Genomic DNA, 15079 nt, shown 5'->3' with positions numbered 1-15079 from the left:
TCTTCACAAAGGTAACATAGGGGGCAATTATATAGAAGATCCGTTTTTTTTTTAAACTGTAAATACAATTATAAAATTGGTTTTTTTTTGCTTTTATAAACCTCCTATTGGAAAGCTCTCAAAAACTCAACTATCAAACAAGCAAAGTTAATTAAAAAAGAGGTTTGATGTTATGATTTAGTTGATGAAAACTCTTAATTAAAAATCATTCAAAAACTCTTTTGCAGTCAAAAAATATGTTAAGCCCTATATACAACGTTTCACATCCTAATTTTGCCGAACTTTGTAGAAAAAGCTTTAGTAGCATTCGGATTTTGCGCAACGGTCGACATAATATCTCTATACGTTTCATCATCATGGTATCTGTTAAATTCGTACCATCTGCATCAACTCTGAACTGAGAACTATCTTCAGCCAATGAGAATAAGATTTGACCGTTCAATCCTAAGTCCCTATCCCTCCCCTCGAAGACTGTGAATGGTTCAAGTGTATTGGGGGGTCTGATCTCCGAAATGGCCAGCTCGGTGGGGGAGGTCAGCTCGGGCGCATTGTCGTTGATATCCAAAATCGAAATCGTCACTCGGGCTGAAATACAAAAAACAGAGAATTTAAAAGTCACTTGGGCTAAATAATACAACCACTCAACTAACAAACACTTGATACTCAAACACGTGAACAATCACCCTGAAATTAAATGACAATTTTCAGCAGTAAGTCAGTTATGCATAATGCTGAATTCTCATTATAACTAGAATCTATTATTGTTTTAACCGAGTAATTTGATTGAGGGGGATTGTTCACTCTGGACTTAAGGTGAGTTGACTATCGGTAGTTATTAGTTTGAAAAATTCTAATGGCAGAAGCTTCAATTTTTTTCTAAGTAATCACTAGGCTTTCATATATACGGTATCTGCTTCCAGATCTGTTTCACACCACAGATATTTCCCAAAAATTGGTATTATTATTATATTTGAGCAACTGAAATGGCTAACCTGTAGCCGTTTGTACATTCTCGTCTGCGTTCAAATCTTCAACTACACAGTCTAAAACATACTCATCAAGCGCCTCTCGATCTAGTCCAAATTTGAGAACAAGTCTGTTGGCTTCAAACGAGAAAGGACTTTGGAGGGAGTTAGTTTGTACAGACGGATCCAGTCGGAAAAACAGATTCGAGTTCTGGTCAGTATCCGTGGCTTGCAGTTCAACAACAACTGAGTCGACATCCTGAAAAGTCATTTTTTACAGAAAAAAAAGTTTAACACACCGGAAAACATGCCAAACATAAGCACTCTCGAACAGCAACATGAACATGAAAGGGGGTGTGGAATGTTTTCTTTTGGAAAATTTTGTATTAAGACGACAATAATTCGGTGCGTACCCACGGAGCCGCATTCCCGGATAGCCGAAGAAACTAAATACCTCCGGTTTTATTACTTAGGGGTAGTGATTGTGTTCAAGGGTTGGAGAATAGTAAATCGATCCACAAGGTTCAGGTATAATTAGAACGCAAGTAGTTCGTTAGATACTATTTTTAAACTTACTAAGTCTAAGATCTATCCTGGGTCTGGTAAGAGGAGGGTTCAAGTGAAGGATGAATAACCGAAGTTCTTCACTGTTTAGCCTAATTTGAATGGTTAGTGTTATTAAAAATTTCCATTAGTCCTGGGTCTTTTGAAAAGTTTGGGTAGTGAATCGACGTTTGAGGTCGTTAGACACTTAATAAGTGGGTGGGGGAGAACAAAAGTGTTCTTTTTGATCCAAGGATAAGCCTTGATGATCAGAATTAAAATTTGATGAGATAGAAAGTTTATTAAGATCCAAGGATAAACCTTGATGATCTGGTTTAAAATTTAGTAAATTTAAGTTTAAAATGGTTTAAATTTATTTGATATAAAGTTTTAGTTTTTTATGATGTTAGTTAGCTTATGATTGCTGTTATGTTTTAGGTGCTGAAGCTGGAACAACAGGATGATTTATAATTACTAGCTATTTATTGTCATGCTACTAATTTTTATTTTTATTTTCAATAAATATTTTTCAAATAATTATGTTTTATATAATACTGCAGAAGTTGAGAAAACGACTTGAGATCTTTTTATCAATCGTTATTGTACATTAGTAATTTATTTAGCGCCAGAACTAATCATGAAGATTTACTTCAAAATTTTATGTTTGCAAAGGAAAATCTAAATTCATTGCTAATAAGATTCTAATTATAAAAGTTTGTGTTGGCTTTTGCCGTACAACCATGAAACTAAATGGTAAGTTTCTATGTAGTCGTATGTCGTCTCTCGTCCGAGGTCTTTTTCCAATACCGGGTAGTTCTAATATTGTGCGGAATAGCGGCTCTGATCTATTGAGTCTTAGAGACATTTCAATTAAGTTATTATCGTGTAACATTTTGAAAATGTTTTGTCTAATTTCTAATCTATATTTGGTTAATTCTAAGCTATTAAAGTCTTATTCGAGACTTATGGTCGCACCAGATGAGTTAAGTCCTTGAGGTTAACTCATAGAGTAATTTCGGATAGGGTACACCGTCTGCTCGTCACGCTATCTTATTTTCGCCCGGATAGATTCGTGCAACTTCTTAGTCTAATACCGATCCTAATCTTACTCTTATATCTACTAGTCTCAAGGTGTTTAACTAGTCTCTGCTAGGCTCAATAGATCTAGAGTATACTGGCTTATTGCGACAGCTGAAGTTCTCTTGGAGAGGCAACTAATTTCTAAGTTAAATTCAAATCTCTCTGGTGCTGAAATTACAAGTAATTTCAGCACTTACAAATAAGTGGGTTGTTAGTTGGATGGATTATGATTGGTTGATATTAAATGTTTTACAGTGGTAAAATATCTAATTTATCCAATAATAAAATGTAGTTTAGATGAGGTTCCAGAATCCCAAAAATTTTCAATAATTTTCAAGGGGAGCACGCGCTGAAAACGCAATTTTTTGGTTAAAATTTCCCAAAAACTCCCAAAAACTCTCAAAATGGCGTTTTGGCCTGTTCCGGACTTAGTGTGTGTGGGGGGACTTAGGAAGAATGATTGTGTGTGTGTGTGTGTGGGGGGGGGGTAGAGAAAGGGGGTACCCTAAATAAGAAAACAATGTTTCAAGTAAGTTTGTAGGATCTCTTTTGTACCTAGTAACGAATCTCTCCCCCCCCCATTAAGAAATGGGCAGGGGGGGGGGGGGGTAATTGTTAAGTAGATCCAAAATTTCGGCTATCCGGGAATGATTTTTTTTCGGCTATCCGGAAACGAATGTATTTTTTGGCTATCCGGCATCGAATTTATTTTTCGGCTATCCGGAAACAAATTTATTTTTCGGCTATCAGGGTATTCGGCTCCGTGACACGCCACTAATAATTCGAGCCTCGGGTCTTTTTTGTTATAGGGCCCAAATTATAAAACTGTTACCTTAGCTTCTGTTTTCATTGAAAATGCTGAGAGTTCTTTTCGCTGAAATTAATTTCAACCAATCAAATTCAAGCATCATGATCAAACTTCCGAGCCACCGCAATTTGAGATCGAGCGTCCGTTTTTACGGATAACAAGTTTCCAATTTTATTAACACGCGGATGGCCATAAGAGCTTAAAGCTCACGGATCTCTTTATCTATATCCCCCCTCGGGTACATAGTAACGAATATCCTGGATCATTCTTCTTGGGATGAAAAAGTTGTATGCACTTTAATTTGAACTCAAATTCACTCCACAATAATTTTTTTCCGAGAGCAATTACTATTTACCAATAATATATTTTTTGATGGTCATATTGCAATAATTTATTATAAGGATTTGAGTATTGCAATAATTTCTTTATGTCTGCAATAGCAATACTATTGCAATACAATATTACCCAAGCCTGAATTTTCCCCCTATAAAGAAATAAATAAACGGTTAAGCATATCAGAATTTTGGTGGTAGGTCAGTAAATCGATGTAACCGTAAACCGAAAACTCATTATTCAATTACGTAATCACATAGCTGATAACTGAGATTTTTACAAAATGATAAACTTTTTCCTCAAAACAAAAATTGAATCAAAACATGAAATAAAAAAACTCTTCCTATGAGCCCCGTAGTTTTTAAATTGTTGCTCTAGCTCAGGGAAAATTTATTCTATAAATCTTTAATTTCGCAATTGATGTAAATATTATGTAACTCGGATTACTGATCTGGTAATTTACTGGCACATCGGTTCACTGCACGCACCCCCAGAATTTTATACCTAGCAACGAATCTCTACCCTTTTGCAAAAGGAGGGGGGGGGATAAGTTTTAATCTCACCAAGTTTTCTGGAATAGTGACAGAGTAAGAGCTTGCATTGAAGACTGGCGCCTTATCATTCACATCACCCACGTTTATCAGCACACTGACCCTTGACCCCTGGGTGGTCTGACCCTCATTGTAGGCCACCACTGTGACCTCGTATGAAGGGGGGTTGAGGTCGAGGTCTAATGGAGCACTGTCAGTCTTCAGCTGCAAATAGCGAATGGAAAATATGTTTATTATTCCGACCATTGAAAATGGGGAGGAACTTTGTATTCGGGTGTTTTATTTTTTTTCTTTTTTTTTCTTTTTTTTTTCCACGCAAAATCAGCTAATCTCCACGCAATAATCATCGGAGGGAGTTGAGTGATATTTCATAATAAAACCCTTTTAGTCTTAATTAACATGACATTTAAAAACTTTGAAAATTTTTTTTCCTGGTGTCGAGAAAAGCACGTTTGAAATTTTTGATTTTTCTTAATTCTAGCGAATAAACAAGCTTGCAATAGCTAATTTTAATGGCTTAAAAGCTTACAATAGCTGAATTTAAGCCGTAACAACTTAGTTGTACTCAAGGAAAGTAGTTTGTTTTTAGTATTTCATGGCTTTTTTGGAATCAACAACTTCAAAGGTTTAAAAAACTGCAAAAAAATGTGAGAAATTTTTTGTTGATTTGTTTTGTTTTTCTAGTCATTTTTCTAAAAAAAATTGTTTTCTAATTTGCGTATTTAACTAAAATGTCAAAAATGCCTACGGTGTAGCTTTCGGTAAGATCATGTTATCATGTCACGCCGAAAAAGTGACCCTAATTTGAAAAAAAAAATGTTATACTTTTTAAGACGATAGTCGGAACATTCTGTGCTACTTGGACAGTGACTGGCTATCCTTGTTTACTTAAAAATTATTTAAAGATATTTTTATTTTTTTGATGAATATTGTTCCAAACATTGAAAATGGGCACCAGCTTTGTATTCACGTTCATTTTATTTTTTTTTAATTTTTTTCTTTTCGTTTTCCACGAAAAATCAAGTACCACAAATAATTCTCGGATTGGGTTGAGTGCTATATCATATTAAAGTTCTTTCAGTCGTGATTCCCAAAAATTGTTTCTAGTTTCGAGAAAAACCGGTTTGAAATTTTTGATTTTTCGTCTTATTTCGAGCGAAAAAAGCGAGCGAGCAGTCTTATTTTAATGGCGTAAAAGCTTGCAATAACTGGAGTAATTTTAGTTAACGTTGAGTTTTTTTGCGCCTTTTTGGAATCAAAGTCTTCGAAAATCAAACAACTAATTGAAAAAATTTCGAAAAGCATAGTAACCGGTTATCCTTGTTAATATTTAGAATTTTTTGTTTCGGCATTTTTTTTTTTGAAAAACTCAGAAATTATAAGGGTTTTTCTGTATGATCTACAATCATTTAGAATGGATTATAAGAGATCACAATCTCTTGGAAAATATCATAATATTTATAACTGATAATGGACGGGACTTTAACATGAGAGTACTTGCATCTTTGTAGATGCCTCAGTTATCATGTCGATGGCATGGACATTTTCAAGCATTAATTATAGATCATTCACCAACTATAAAACCATTGAAATATCAGAAATCCAACAAAAAAATTTCTGAAAATCAAAAACGACCAAGCTCATTCTTTCAAATCAATGATTTTCTAATAGTTTGCATTAGCGGAATTTGCATGAAAAATATGGAAGTGAATTGTCTTTTGAAATTAAATCGTGTTTTTTGTTTCCAAAAATTTGGTGAAAACGCAAAAGTAAAATTTTGTTTTCTTTGCTTTTTGATATTTTTGCAAAAACAAAAAAAATGATTTCAAAGAATCTGCATATGAAAATTACCCCCACCACCTTCAATGCATCCCCCATAATCAACTCCCATAGGTTTTGAGTTAAGACTTGCGTATATTAACGAAGCAACTGAATCGGCGTGACTGATTAGATCAGGCATTTTGTCAATTGAATTAATACAAAAAAGTAATTATACATTCTTGCTAATCTTTTTTCAGGCGTTAATTGGAAACATCTACCACTACAAAAAAAATGTTGTTTTCCTAGTCCTAGAAACGAAGCAATTGAAACCATGCAGTTATCTAGATCAGGCGCATTGTCAAAAAACGTATTACACCAAAGTACTTTCAACCAACACCTCACTCCTACAACTCTGTAATGAAGCAACACTTCTCGTATCAGGGCGAAGCCTTGAATGCTTCGTCTGCTCTTTTATGACCGTCGATAGTGTTCGGGAAATCAAATATTGGCAAATTTATGGATTTTAGGCTGATAGTATCAAAAAATAAGTGTTGCAATTTCTGTCGTGTCTGGAGTTAAAAAAACAACCACCTCAATTCAATTTGGAACGATTCAATTTGGAGCGAGCCACATGCAGATCAAGAAATCCATCCCCTAATAAGCTCGTTATTGAAGTCCGTCTGAAACTTCGCCTGGATTAAACAAGGTTTTTAAAAAGACCACCGCTTTGTACAACTCATATAATTTGATTGAAATGTATTGGACATATTTTTTCAATTATCACGTTTCGAACGGAATCCGAGCATCTTTCGGTGTTCCGACTGCCCTCAAAGCCCGAAAAAAAGTTTTTTGTTAGAAAATCAAAAAAGTAGGAAAAAAATATGATTTTACTTTACTTTCCTTCGATCATCCCACTCGCTTAACAAAACTCAGAGAGATCGATTAAGTATTTCGTAGTGTGATGATAGGACCACATTGCTGGCCTCCATTAATGCGAATTATTTAATGTTCGTCTAGCGCGTGATATAAAAACGCAATTAATTGCCGTTAATTATTCCAAATTGGACAAAGTAGCAATTTTCAAACCACAACAAGACTGCTCGTATATCAGGACAAAGCACTGAATGTTCCGACTGTCCCCCCTTACTTTATATCGAAGAGTTTTTGGGAAAAGAAAAAATTTGAAAAATTATACATTTTGGACAAAAATGTTGAGTCGTATGAAATTAATACAACCGATCCGATTAGCTAGCCTTAATTCAATTTGGAACGATTTTGTAGTGCTGGAGGATTCGCCACGCATAAATAATTCGCGTTACTCTATCAGCATTATAAATAAACTATTCAAAGCGCGCATAATTTAGTCCAGAACATGGCAAATTTGGCAATTTTCAATCCCCCAGAACTTGGCAAAAATTTGGCAAAAAAAACTCGGAGGCAAAATATCTTTTTACGTTTGAACTCTGGAAGTCGATATCATCAACGGGTAAAAAAAAATTGTGCTGAAAATTATTATTTCGATCGGTGAAAATTGACTAAATACAAAAAACCACAACGAGCATAAATATTCCGTTTTCTTCGAAAATCGGAACAATAATTGTACAAAACAATACAGCTGAAAACTATTTTAACTCTAGGTTCAGAGCGACGATAACTTCCACGTGTCAAAAAAAGTTGCCAAAGACACTCCCCGCATCCAAGTTTAGGCGTAAATAATCTATTATAACCGATTATTATGATGATTTTTTGACAATTATAATTGATTATATATAATTACCAAAATTATGTGTTTAAAAGATTTATAATTGATTATAATCGTGATATTTTCCAAGAGATTATAATCTTTTATGATCTATTATAATTGATAATAGTTCTTACAAAAAACCATTCGAATCAATTACAATCAATTATAATCTCTTATTTTGCTAAAATTTTGTCAATTCAAAACTATATTCGAATTATATCTTATGGATTGTTGCTTTCGTGTCAATAAGTTTTAAACACAATGTTTTACCTCGAAACAAAAGTTTCATAGAGATCTTTTCATATTAGTGGAAAAATTACCGCGGTAGATGAAAAATGAATCTTCCGAATCAATCATGAAAGTAAATCAATTTGCTGATGTTTTGGTGGCTAAAAAGCTAAAAATATGCATCACAAAACATTTCTAATGGGGAAGAAATGAAACAAACCTTATAAATTTCAATTGATTGGAAAATTTTTAAAAATTTTTTTGGCATTTTGCTTAGGAACCAACTTTTACAAAAAACATAAATTATAAGTAACTTAGATGCTACTTCGAAGCCAAAATGGAGAAACAAAAGGGATTATAAGCAATTATAATCGACTATATAATAGATTTTTGTGCAAAACTAATAAAATAGAAATTTGAATAAAATAACGGAAAATTGTCAATTATAATTGATTATAATTGTATCGAAAAATGGACGAATTAATAATCGATTATAATCGATTATAATGGATTATAATTAGTTATAATTTGATCTTAAAAAAAGATTATAATCGATTATTAATTGAATAAAATCGATTGATTCTCAATTTTAGTAAGACTGGCACTAAAACTGTAATATAATCGATTATTAACGCTTGAAACTGGATACGGGTCAGTTATTAAACTAAAATTTGCCTAAACACGAAATGAATCAACAAAAATCAGCCCAAAATGATTATCGGAAGTCGTAACAAATCTATGAACTTTTGTATGAATCTTCAAATCGACTCAAAAGATTATTTATTTGATGCAACTTGTGGTCTTCTAGGCATTTTATGGAAAACAAAAAATTATGTAAAAAATCAATCTTCAGATCTTAATTTTTTTCCCAACGCCTTTTTACTATACTAAGTGTTCTTTTTTGCTTCTTCAATTCCAAACTAAAGAGATGATAAATTTTCTTCGAAAAATCAATAGATTAACTTACATAGATGACTCCGCTTTCCTTTACAATTTCGAATCTGTCATTTGCAGATTCTAAGGTGTAAACAACAGTGTTGAACTCCTCGCTGTAGTCTTCGTCTGTCGCTGTGACCTGGCCAATCTCAGCTCCTGAAATTAAAAGCAATCTCAATCCTGCTGGAGAAATTTGTTTCAGAGCGTATTAAAGATGCACAATCCATTGTGTACAAGTAAAGTGGGGTTAAAAAAAGTGCCAAAGAGAAGACCTGAACGTGAAAAAGAAGTAATAAACGGCGGGGGGGGGGGGGGGGAGGCCTAGAAGGGATATAACGTCACCGCCAGATCCCCTTACACCAGCACCTGGTACTCATACAGGCATTCATTCACTTTGTGCATCTGATAAATTTAACGATTACGCCCTAAAGATTAGTTTTACGATCAGCTTTACAATATAGCTCAATTTGTTCAACTTGTTACAATCGTGAACGTGATACAGAATTACAACTAATATCAGATTTCAACCTCAGTCAAAAAAATTTTCCTGTTCTATGACCTGACCTTTTTCGTGATTTTCGAGAATGTTGAATTGGTATGGGTCAGATTTGAACTCCGGATCTATGTCGTTCTTGTCTGTGACTTCGATGATGACTAGGCAGTCGCTCTGCCTTTGAGGAGATCCAAAATCTGTCACTTCAACTGTGAGAGTTATGTTACTACGACAAAACAAAACAGTTTAAAAAATTACTACAAGCAAGATGAAGTTAGTCTTCGTAATTCTTCTTAGAAAATTGAATAAATAACCTTTTTTTGATATAACAACGAATGACTCAAAATGAATTCGAAAAATGCGCAACACAAATTCGCAAATAATTTTTCGTCCTACGACAGATTTTCATCATAATAATTTTTACCTTGTTACGTCATATTTTTTATACCAGTAGATTTATCAAAAAATTTATTATAGCTTAGCCGATTAACTTTCAGCAAGTAACGCTTTTGGCGTGAAGATAGAAAGAGAGCGGAGTTGATTTTCATTTCATTCAGTTCTATGTTCAATGAATTTTTTCATCCAAAAGAAAACAGCAATTTTGGTTGGTGATGATTCAAAAGCTGACAAACCCAGCGTTAATTGCTTCTCTGTCCAGGGCTGTGTCCAGGGTTATCAACCCAGTTTCAGGGTTAATTAACCAGTCCCCTCCAGTGGAAGATACAATGGAATAGTTAAATTGGGAATTAGGCTCAGATCCATCCGAATCAGATGCCTAAAACAGAACAGAATAAGCATTATGGCAGAATCTTCCGAGGGGTATGTTCTCTTGGCAGAAGGAGCGAGTGTTTGAAGAGTTCAAAATCCGAAAATTTTGAAACAGAAAACACTAGTGCGTGTTGAAATGCGAGATATTTACTCAGCAAAAGCTTGACATTTCACTAGGTTTAAATAATTGAAATCACTATGTTTTGATAGCTTTATTCGTGATAATATTGATGACTTACAGACAGCTGGTATTGAAATGAGTCATCGTTTTCCGAGACAGTGGCGTAGTACTCATCTTCGGTGAACTGGGGGGTGTGGTCATTAACATCCAAAACGGACACTGTCAAATTAACTCTTGCAGTATGGCGTCCGTCAAAGACCTGTTAAGCAAGGTAAAACTTAGGGTCACTATGATGTTTTGGCAGATTTAAAATTTTTACACAGAGGCGAAGCGAAGCTTCGCACAACTTGCGATACCACACACACATAGCATTGCAAGCTAGCAGACAGAAAATGAAACAAAAGCCACTAAGTCGAAAAACAATTAGAACATTTCGAAAAAAAACATAACTACATATTTTCCAGAAATTTGTCTGGAATGATGTTCAATTTAAAAACACAACAAAACTGCTCGTATCAGGTCGAAGCCCTGAATGTTCCGACTGCCTATTAAGGTTTATGGAGCAGTAATAACATTAAAAAATTAAATGTAAGAAAAAATAAAACGAAAATTGTTTTTTCTAAAATTTGAAATTTTTAATGAAAATCATCCCCCCACACGCCATACAAAGCACAAAAGGATAAATTTTGCTCCTTGTAACAAACCAATTATGGCGAATAAGCTTCTTTTAACTAATTTGGAATGATTTCTAAGACGGATTAACTCTCCGCTTACGCGTTAATAGCGCGAATTATATCGCGCGTTAATTGTCGCAAATTGGCCAAAATGGCAATCTTTAAACCCCCTTAACTTTACGAAAAATGATCACAGGTAAAATATCTTTTCAAATTTGAGCTCAGGACAACAATACTTTTCGAATTATAATTAAAAATTCCGTCAAAAATGGCTAGTTAAAAAGTCGAAATTTGTCTGAAGAAAAAAAACCCACCCCGAGCACAAATATTCCGTTACTTTCGTACCGAAAGTCGGAAAAATAACTGGCGTTTAATAAGTATTCAGACGACACAAAACTTGATTGGAAACTAAACATGCAAAAGTTGGTTGACTACCGTTGAGCAGTATTGTTTTCAATTGAAAAACTTTCGAAAGTTCCGAAAATCTAAATTTTTACGCTCCCCCCTCCGGAAACACACGCGTAAAAAAAATTATTTTTATATTGACACAATGCTTAACTAGGTCCTTTACTCGATAATACATGAGCAAAAACCATTGAAGCCAAACAAACCAGCAAAAAATCATAAAACATGATTTTGATGCGAGCCAAGCTATCATATATGTTTCCGTGAAAACTTTTTAAAACAAGAAAAATCCGTGATGCGGCAACTAAGCCGACAAAACATTATCAGACTAACGATAGTTCGAAAACTTTTTTAACGAAAAATTTTTGTCTTCAAAAACTTAAACCCATTCATCTTAAAAGAACTGCCGGTAGTAACAGTAGAAAAGTAGAATGTGTGCACGCGAATGAAGTATGGTGACTCAAATAACTTTGTTTAGCAAGTTGGTAACACGAACTATATTTCAGTTTGATAACGCTTACTTATCGCAAGCGTAATTATAGTTAATACCAAATTGTTGGCAATATTCTTTTTTGGTCAATTGTTTTTGAAAGAATTAATTCTCCTATTACTGTTAAAAATCCATAAGCGGTTGTTTATATGGTTTTTTACATGCTCAAATGAGTGAACAATTAATTTCAGGAGTCAAAATAAGTGGCTTTAGATTAATTAACTTAGTTTAGATTCGTTGACCTAAATGCAAATTGCCAACAGTTTGGCAAGTTTTGAAGTTCTTCAACGTGAAGATTCTGACAAGATTTGATGTTTGAAATTCAGTAAGAACTGACAAATGATTAAGTTGTATGTTATGTCCAATACGCTTTTTGATTGCTCTTTTGACCATCTTATGCCCGGATCGAGATTACGCTCAAAAGTTCTTCAAGATTTGAGCGGTTTTCAAGCATTTGATGGACTTCAGAAGTTTTTTTAAGCAAACAGCTCAATTCTTGCTTGAAATTGGGCACTCAAAATTTCTGCCCGGTGCAGCAAAGTTTTGTCTTCAAAGCGAAAATCTTAACCCCTTCAAAAGCTGACGCATTTCACTTAATGTCACTGAATACGCTCATCAGCATTTCAGCTCTGATTTATCAAGAGCTTAACGGTTTCAATTCAAACTTCCAAAATAATCAATGAGTCAAAAAGCTCTCATGTCAATTGTTAAAAGATAAATACAACTTATTTATTCATATTTAAAAAATAAAAATTTATAAGGCTTAAGTTTGATATTTATTTTTTTTTACCTCCACAACCAGTGTGTATGTTTGATTCTGTTCGTAGTCAAAGCCAGGAGAGAGCAGATTTATCAGACCAGAGGAGCGGTTCAGTTTGAAGTGCTGTTGGTTTGGTGGAAAGAATATGAAACTCAACCTCGGGTTGGAGTCGTCGTCAAAAGCCTACACAAATATCCGACGAGTTTGTGAACTTTGTCAACTTTGTAAACTATACCTCCTTGTTATCAGTTGAACGGATGCGAGCAGAGTGTTGTAGAATGCAAGGGTGGATCTAGGATTTTCTCGAGGGGGGTGGGGGGCAGATTTTCAAAAAATGTTCGAAATTTTGTCGACCTTTTTTTAGGTCGACCAAATTGGTTTTTTCCGAGCTCTCCTAAAGCACTAAAAAGTCTCTGTATTGTCCAAAATTTCTGCGCCGCAGGCAAAGTTTTGAAAAAAAAACAAGCCAAAAAAGGCATTTTAGGCACTTTTTGGAAAAATTTGACCAAAAAATTGCGTTTTTTTTGGCGCGCGCTCCCCCCTTAAAATGAGTATACATTAGCGCCAAAGGCGCCTTTAGAAAAATTTCAGGGTCCGTCAGCCAAAACTGGATATCTGAAAATAATTCAAAGGGGGGACCCTTTGGGTCGGCAGGGAGTTGAGCACCCCCCCTTAAATCCGCCCCTGGTAGAAAGCGAGCATACTTTTGAAGAATATTTGCAATTGGTATTCCGAGTATTTGTTCTCGAAATGGTTTTTTTCCAGACTTTTTTACAAGCAACTTCCTATGACAGAAACTTTTCTACAACTTGAAGGATATTTGTATGTTCTTAACTGAAAATTGAAAAATAAATGTTTCATTTTTCAGCATTATCGTAAGTTCACGGGTGTTTGTAAGTAGCGAATCATCATGTTTTCGACCAAATTATTTTAACCAAACTTTTTTGACCAAACTCTTTTAAGCAAACTAAATGGCGCAATATCCGTTGACTGAACGCCGAACGCAGTTCATTCTCGATGCTTGAGTAACCATGTATACATTTTCAAATTCTATTCTGCTAATTGAGAGGGTTTATAAACTATATCTAAAGTGTCTGTCTTTTTTACCTGCATTTGGAAGACTGGTTCTCCAACTGTGAGGTTCTCAAACAGGCTCACATCAAAACTTTCTTCTTTAAAATAGGGCACCATGTCATTTTCATCAAGTATTGTCAAATGCACTGTTGAATAATCAAACACATCTCCGCCATCCGAAACTCGCAGCTGAAAAATAACTTAAGCTGAACTCTTTCCAAATACACATACTCGTTTCCAAATATGACCCCTTCCGATTTTTTCTACTTTATTTATGATAAAGTGATAAATGAGCACTACTTTTGTTTTTTTTTCCCGGTTCCTCGTTCAATTTTCTCCTAAAATAGGATGTGTCAAACGCCGTTTAAAATCACTCTCGCTTCTATGAAGATATCGAAAAAAAACTACTACAAACGAGATTAGATTGGAAATTTTTTAAACTTGAAAAAAAATTGATTTAAAGCACAAAAAACCATGCGTAGACAAATTTCAACTTTTTTTGCTTTAAAACAGAATTAACAACTGTTTTATTAATATACCGATATAATGAGTTGTTTGTTGGTTTCATAGTCGAAGAAAGAAGCGTTGCTTATGATGATTTCCACAGTGCTTTTTGTGCCTTTGGACACTGAGAGAACCGATGCCTTCAGTGAAACATATTGCCCAGCTGAGAATGAGTCATCCTCATTTGCATCCAGAATACTCACCGTCAGCTGACTATTGCCCTGGAAATAAGCAACAAAAAAGGATTTGAAAAAAAGTGGATTGGCACAAAGAGTAATCACTTGAAGTGCAAATTGCATAGAACACTCCATTGCCCTTTTTGGCTCAGAAATTTTACTTTTTCGGAAGCTGTTAAAAATGTTGATAATTTTTTTTGCTTAAACTCATAAAATTCACTGTCAGCTGCGCAAGAAAAACAAATTTTCGTACAAATTTACAAATTTACAAATTTACATTTTTCCAAAAAAATAAGTTTTGTCTTTATTTCGTTGTTTTAAGAAACTTCTGGAGAAGGCAAGAAATGGAGCGCAAATGCAAACTTTATGATTCACTTGCAACCAGTTAATGAATTATCTAACGTCCTTGCTAGCCTTCATTAATGGGGTGTTAAGTAGTTGTAATTTGACAACTCTGTATCGCACTGCTGTCACTTAAATTCTACAGATGATACGTCAACCAATGAAAAAAAATAAAACCTGCCAAAAACTTTTAAGCTTTTGAACATTGCTTTTCATTTGTTGGCAAATTTTTATCCCAATAATGAGTTCGATAGTTCCTTTTATCTATCAACTTTGTTCCAACTCTAATTTTAAAAACTTGATTAGCTCAGTTAGTTTTTAAA

General features: G+C 34.3%; 1 protein-coding gene across 1 annotated transcript in view; it reads right to left on the bottom strand.

The window, feature by feature from the left end:
- The window catches only part of LOC134844473 (cadherin-23-like), a 108120-nt gene that overhangs the window by 81364 nt on the left and 11677 nt on the right, over positions 1-15079 (bottom strand). The window contains exons 9-18 of the mRNA XM_063861175.1: positions 14274-14459; positions 13768-13923; positions 12691-12843; positions 10450-10590; positions 10075-10217; positions 9514-9668; positions 8981-9105; positions 4293-4484; positions 993-1224; positions 379-585 (exon numbers count right to left, since the gene is read on the bottom strand). Of these exons, the coding sequence (XP_063717245.1) occupies positions 379-585; positions 993-1224; positions 4293-4484; positions 8981-9105; positions 9514-9668; positions 10075-10217; positions 10450-10590; positions 12691-12843; positions 13768-13923; positions 14274-14459 (1690 nt within the window). The remainder of the gene's footprint in view (positions 1-378; positions 586-992; positions 1225-4292; positions 4485-8980; positions 9106-9513; positions 9669-10074; positions 10218-10449; positions 10591-12690; positions 12844-13767; positions 13924-14273; positions 14460-15079) is intronic.

Source organism: Symsagittifera roscoffensis, chromosome 4 (genome assembly GCF_963678635.1).
Source record: "Symsagittifera roscoffensis chromosome 4, txSymRosc1.1, whole genome shotgun sequence".
Taxonomy (NCBI): Eukaryota; Metazoa; Xenacoelomorpha; order Acoela; family Convolutidae; genus Symsagittifera; species Symsagittifera roscoffensis.
The sequence above is the reverse complement of the archived record's forward strand: the minus strand, read 5'-3'. Positions and strand labels throughout refer to the sequence as shown.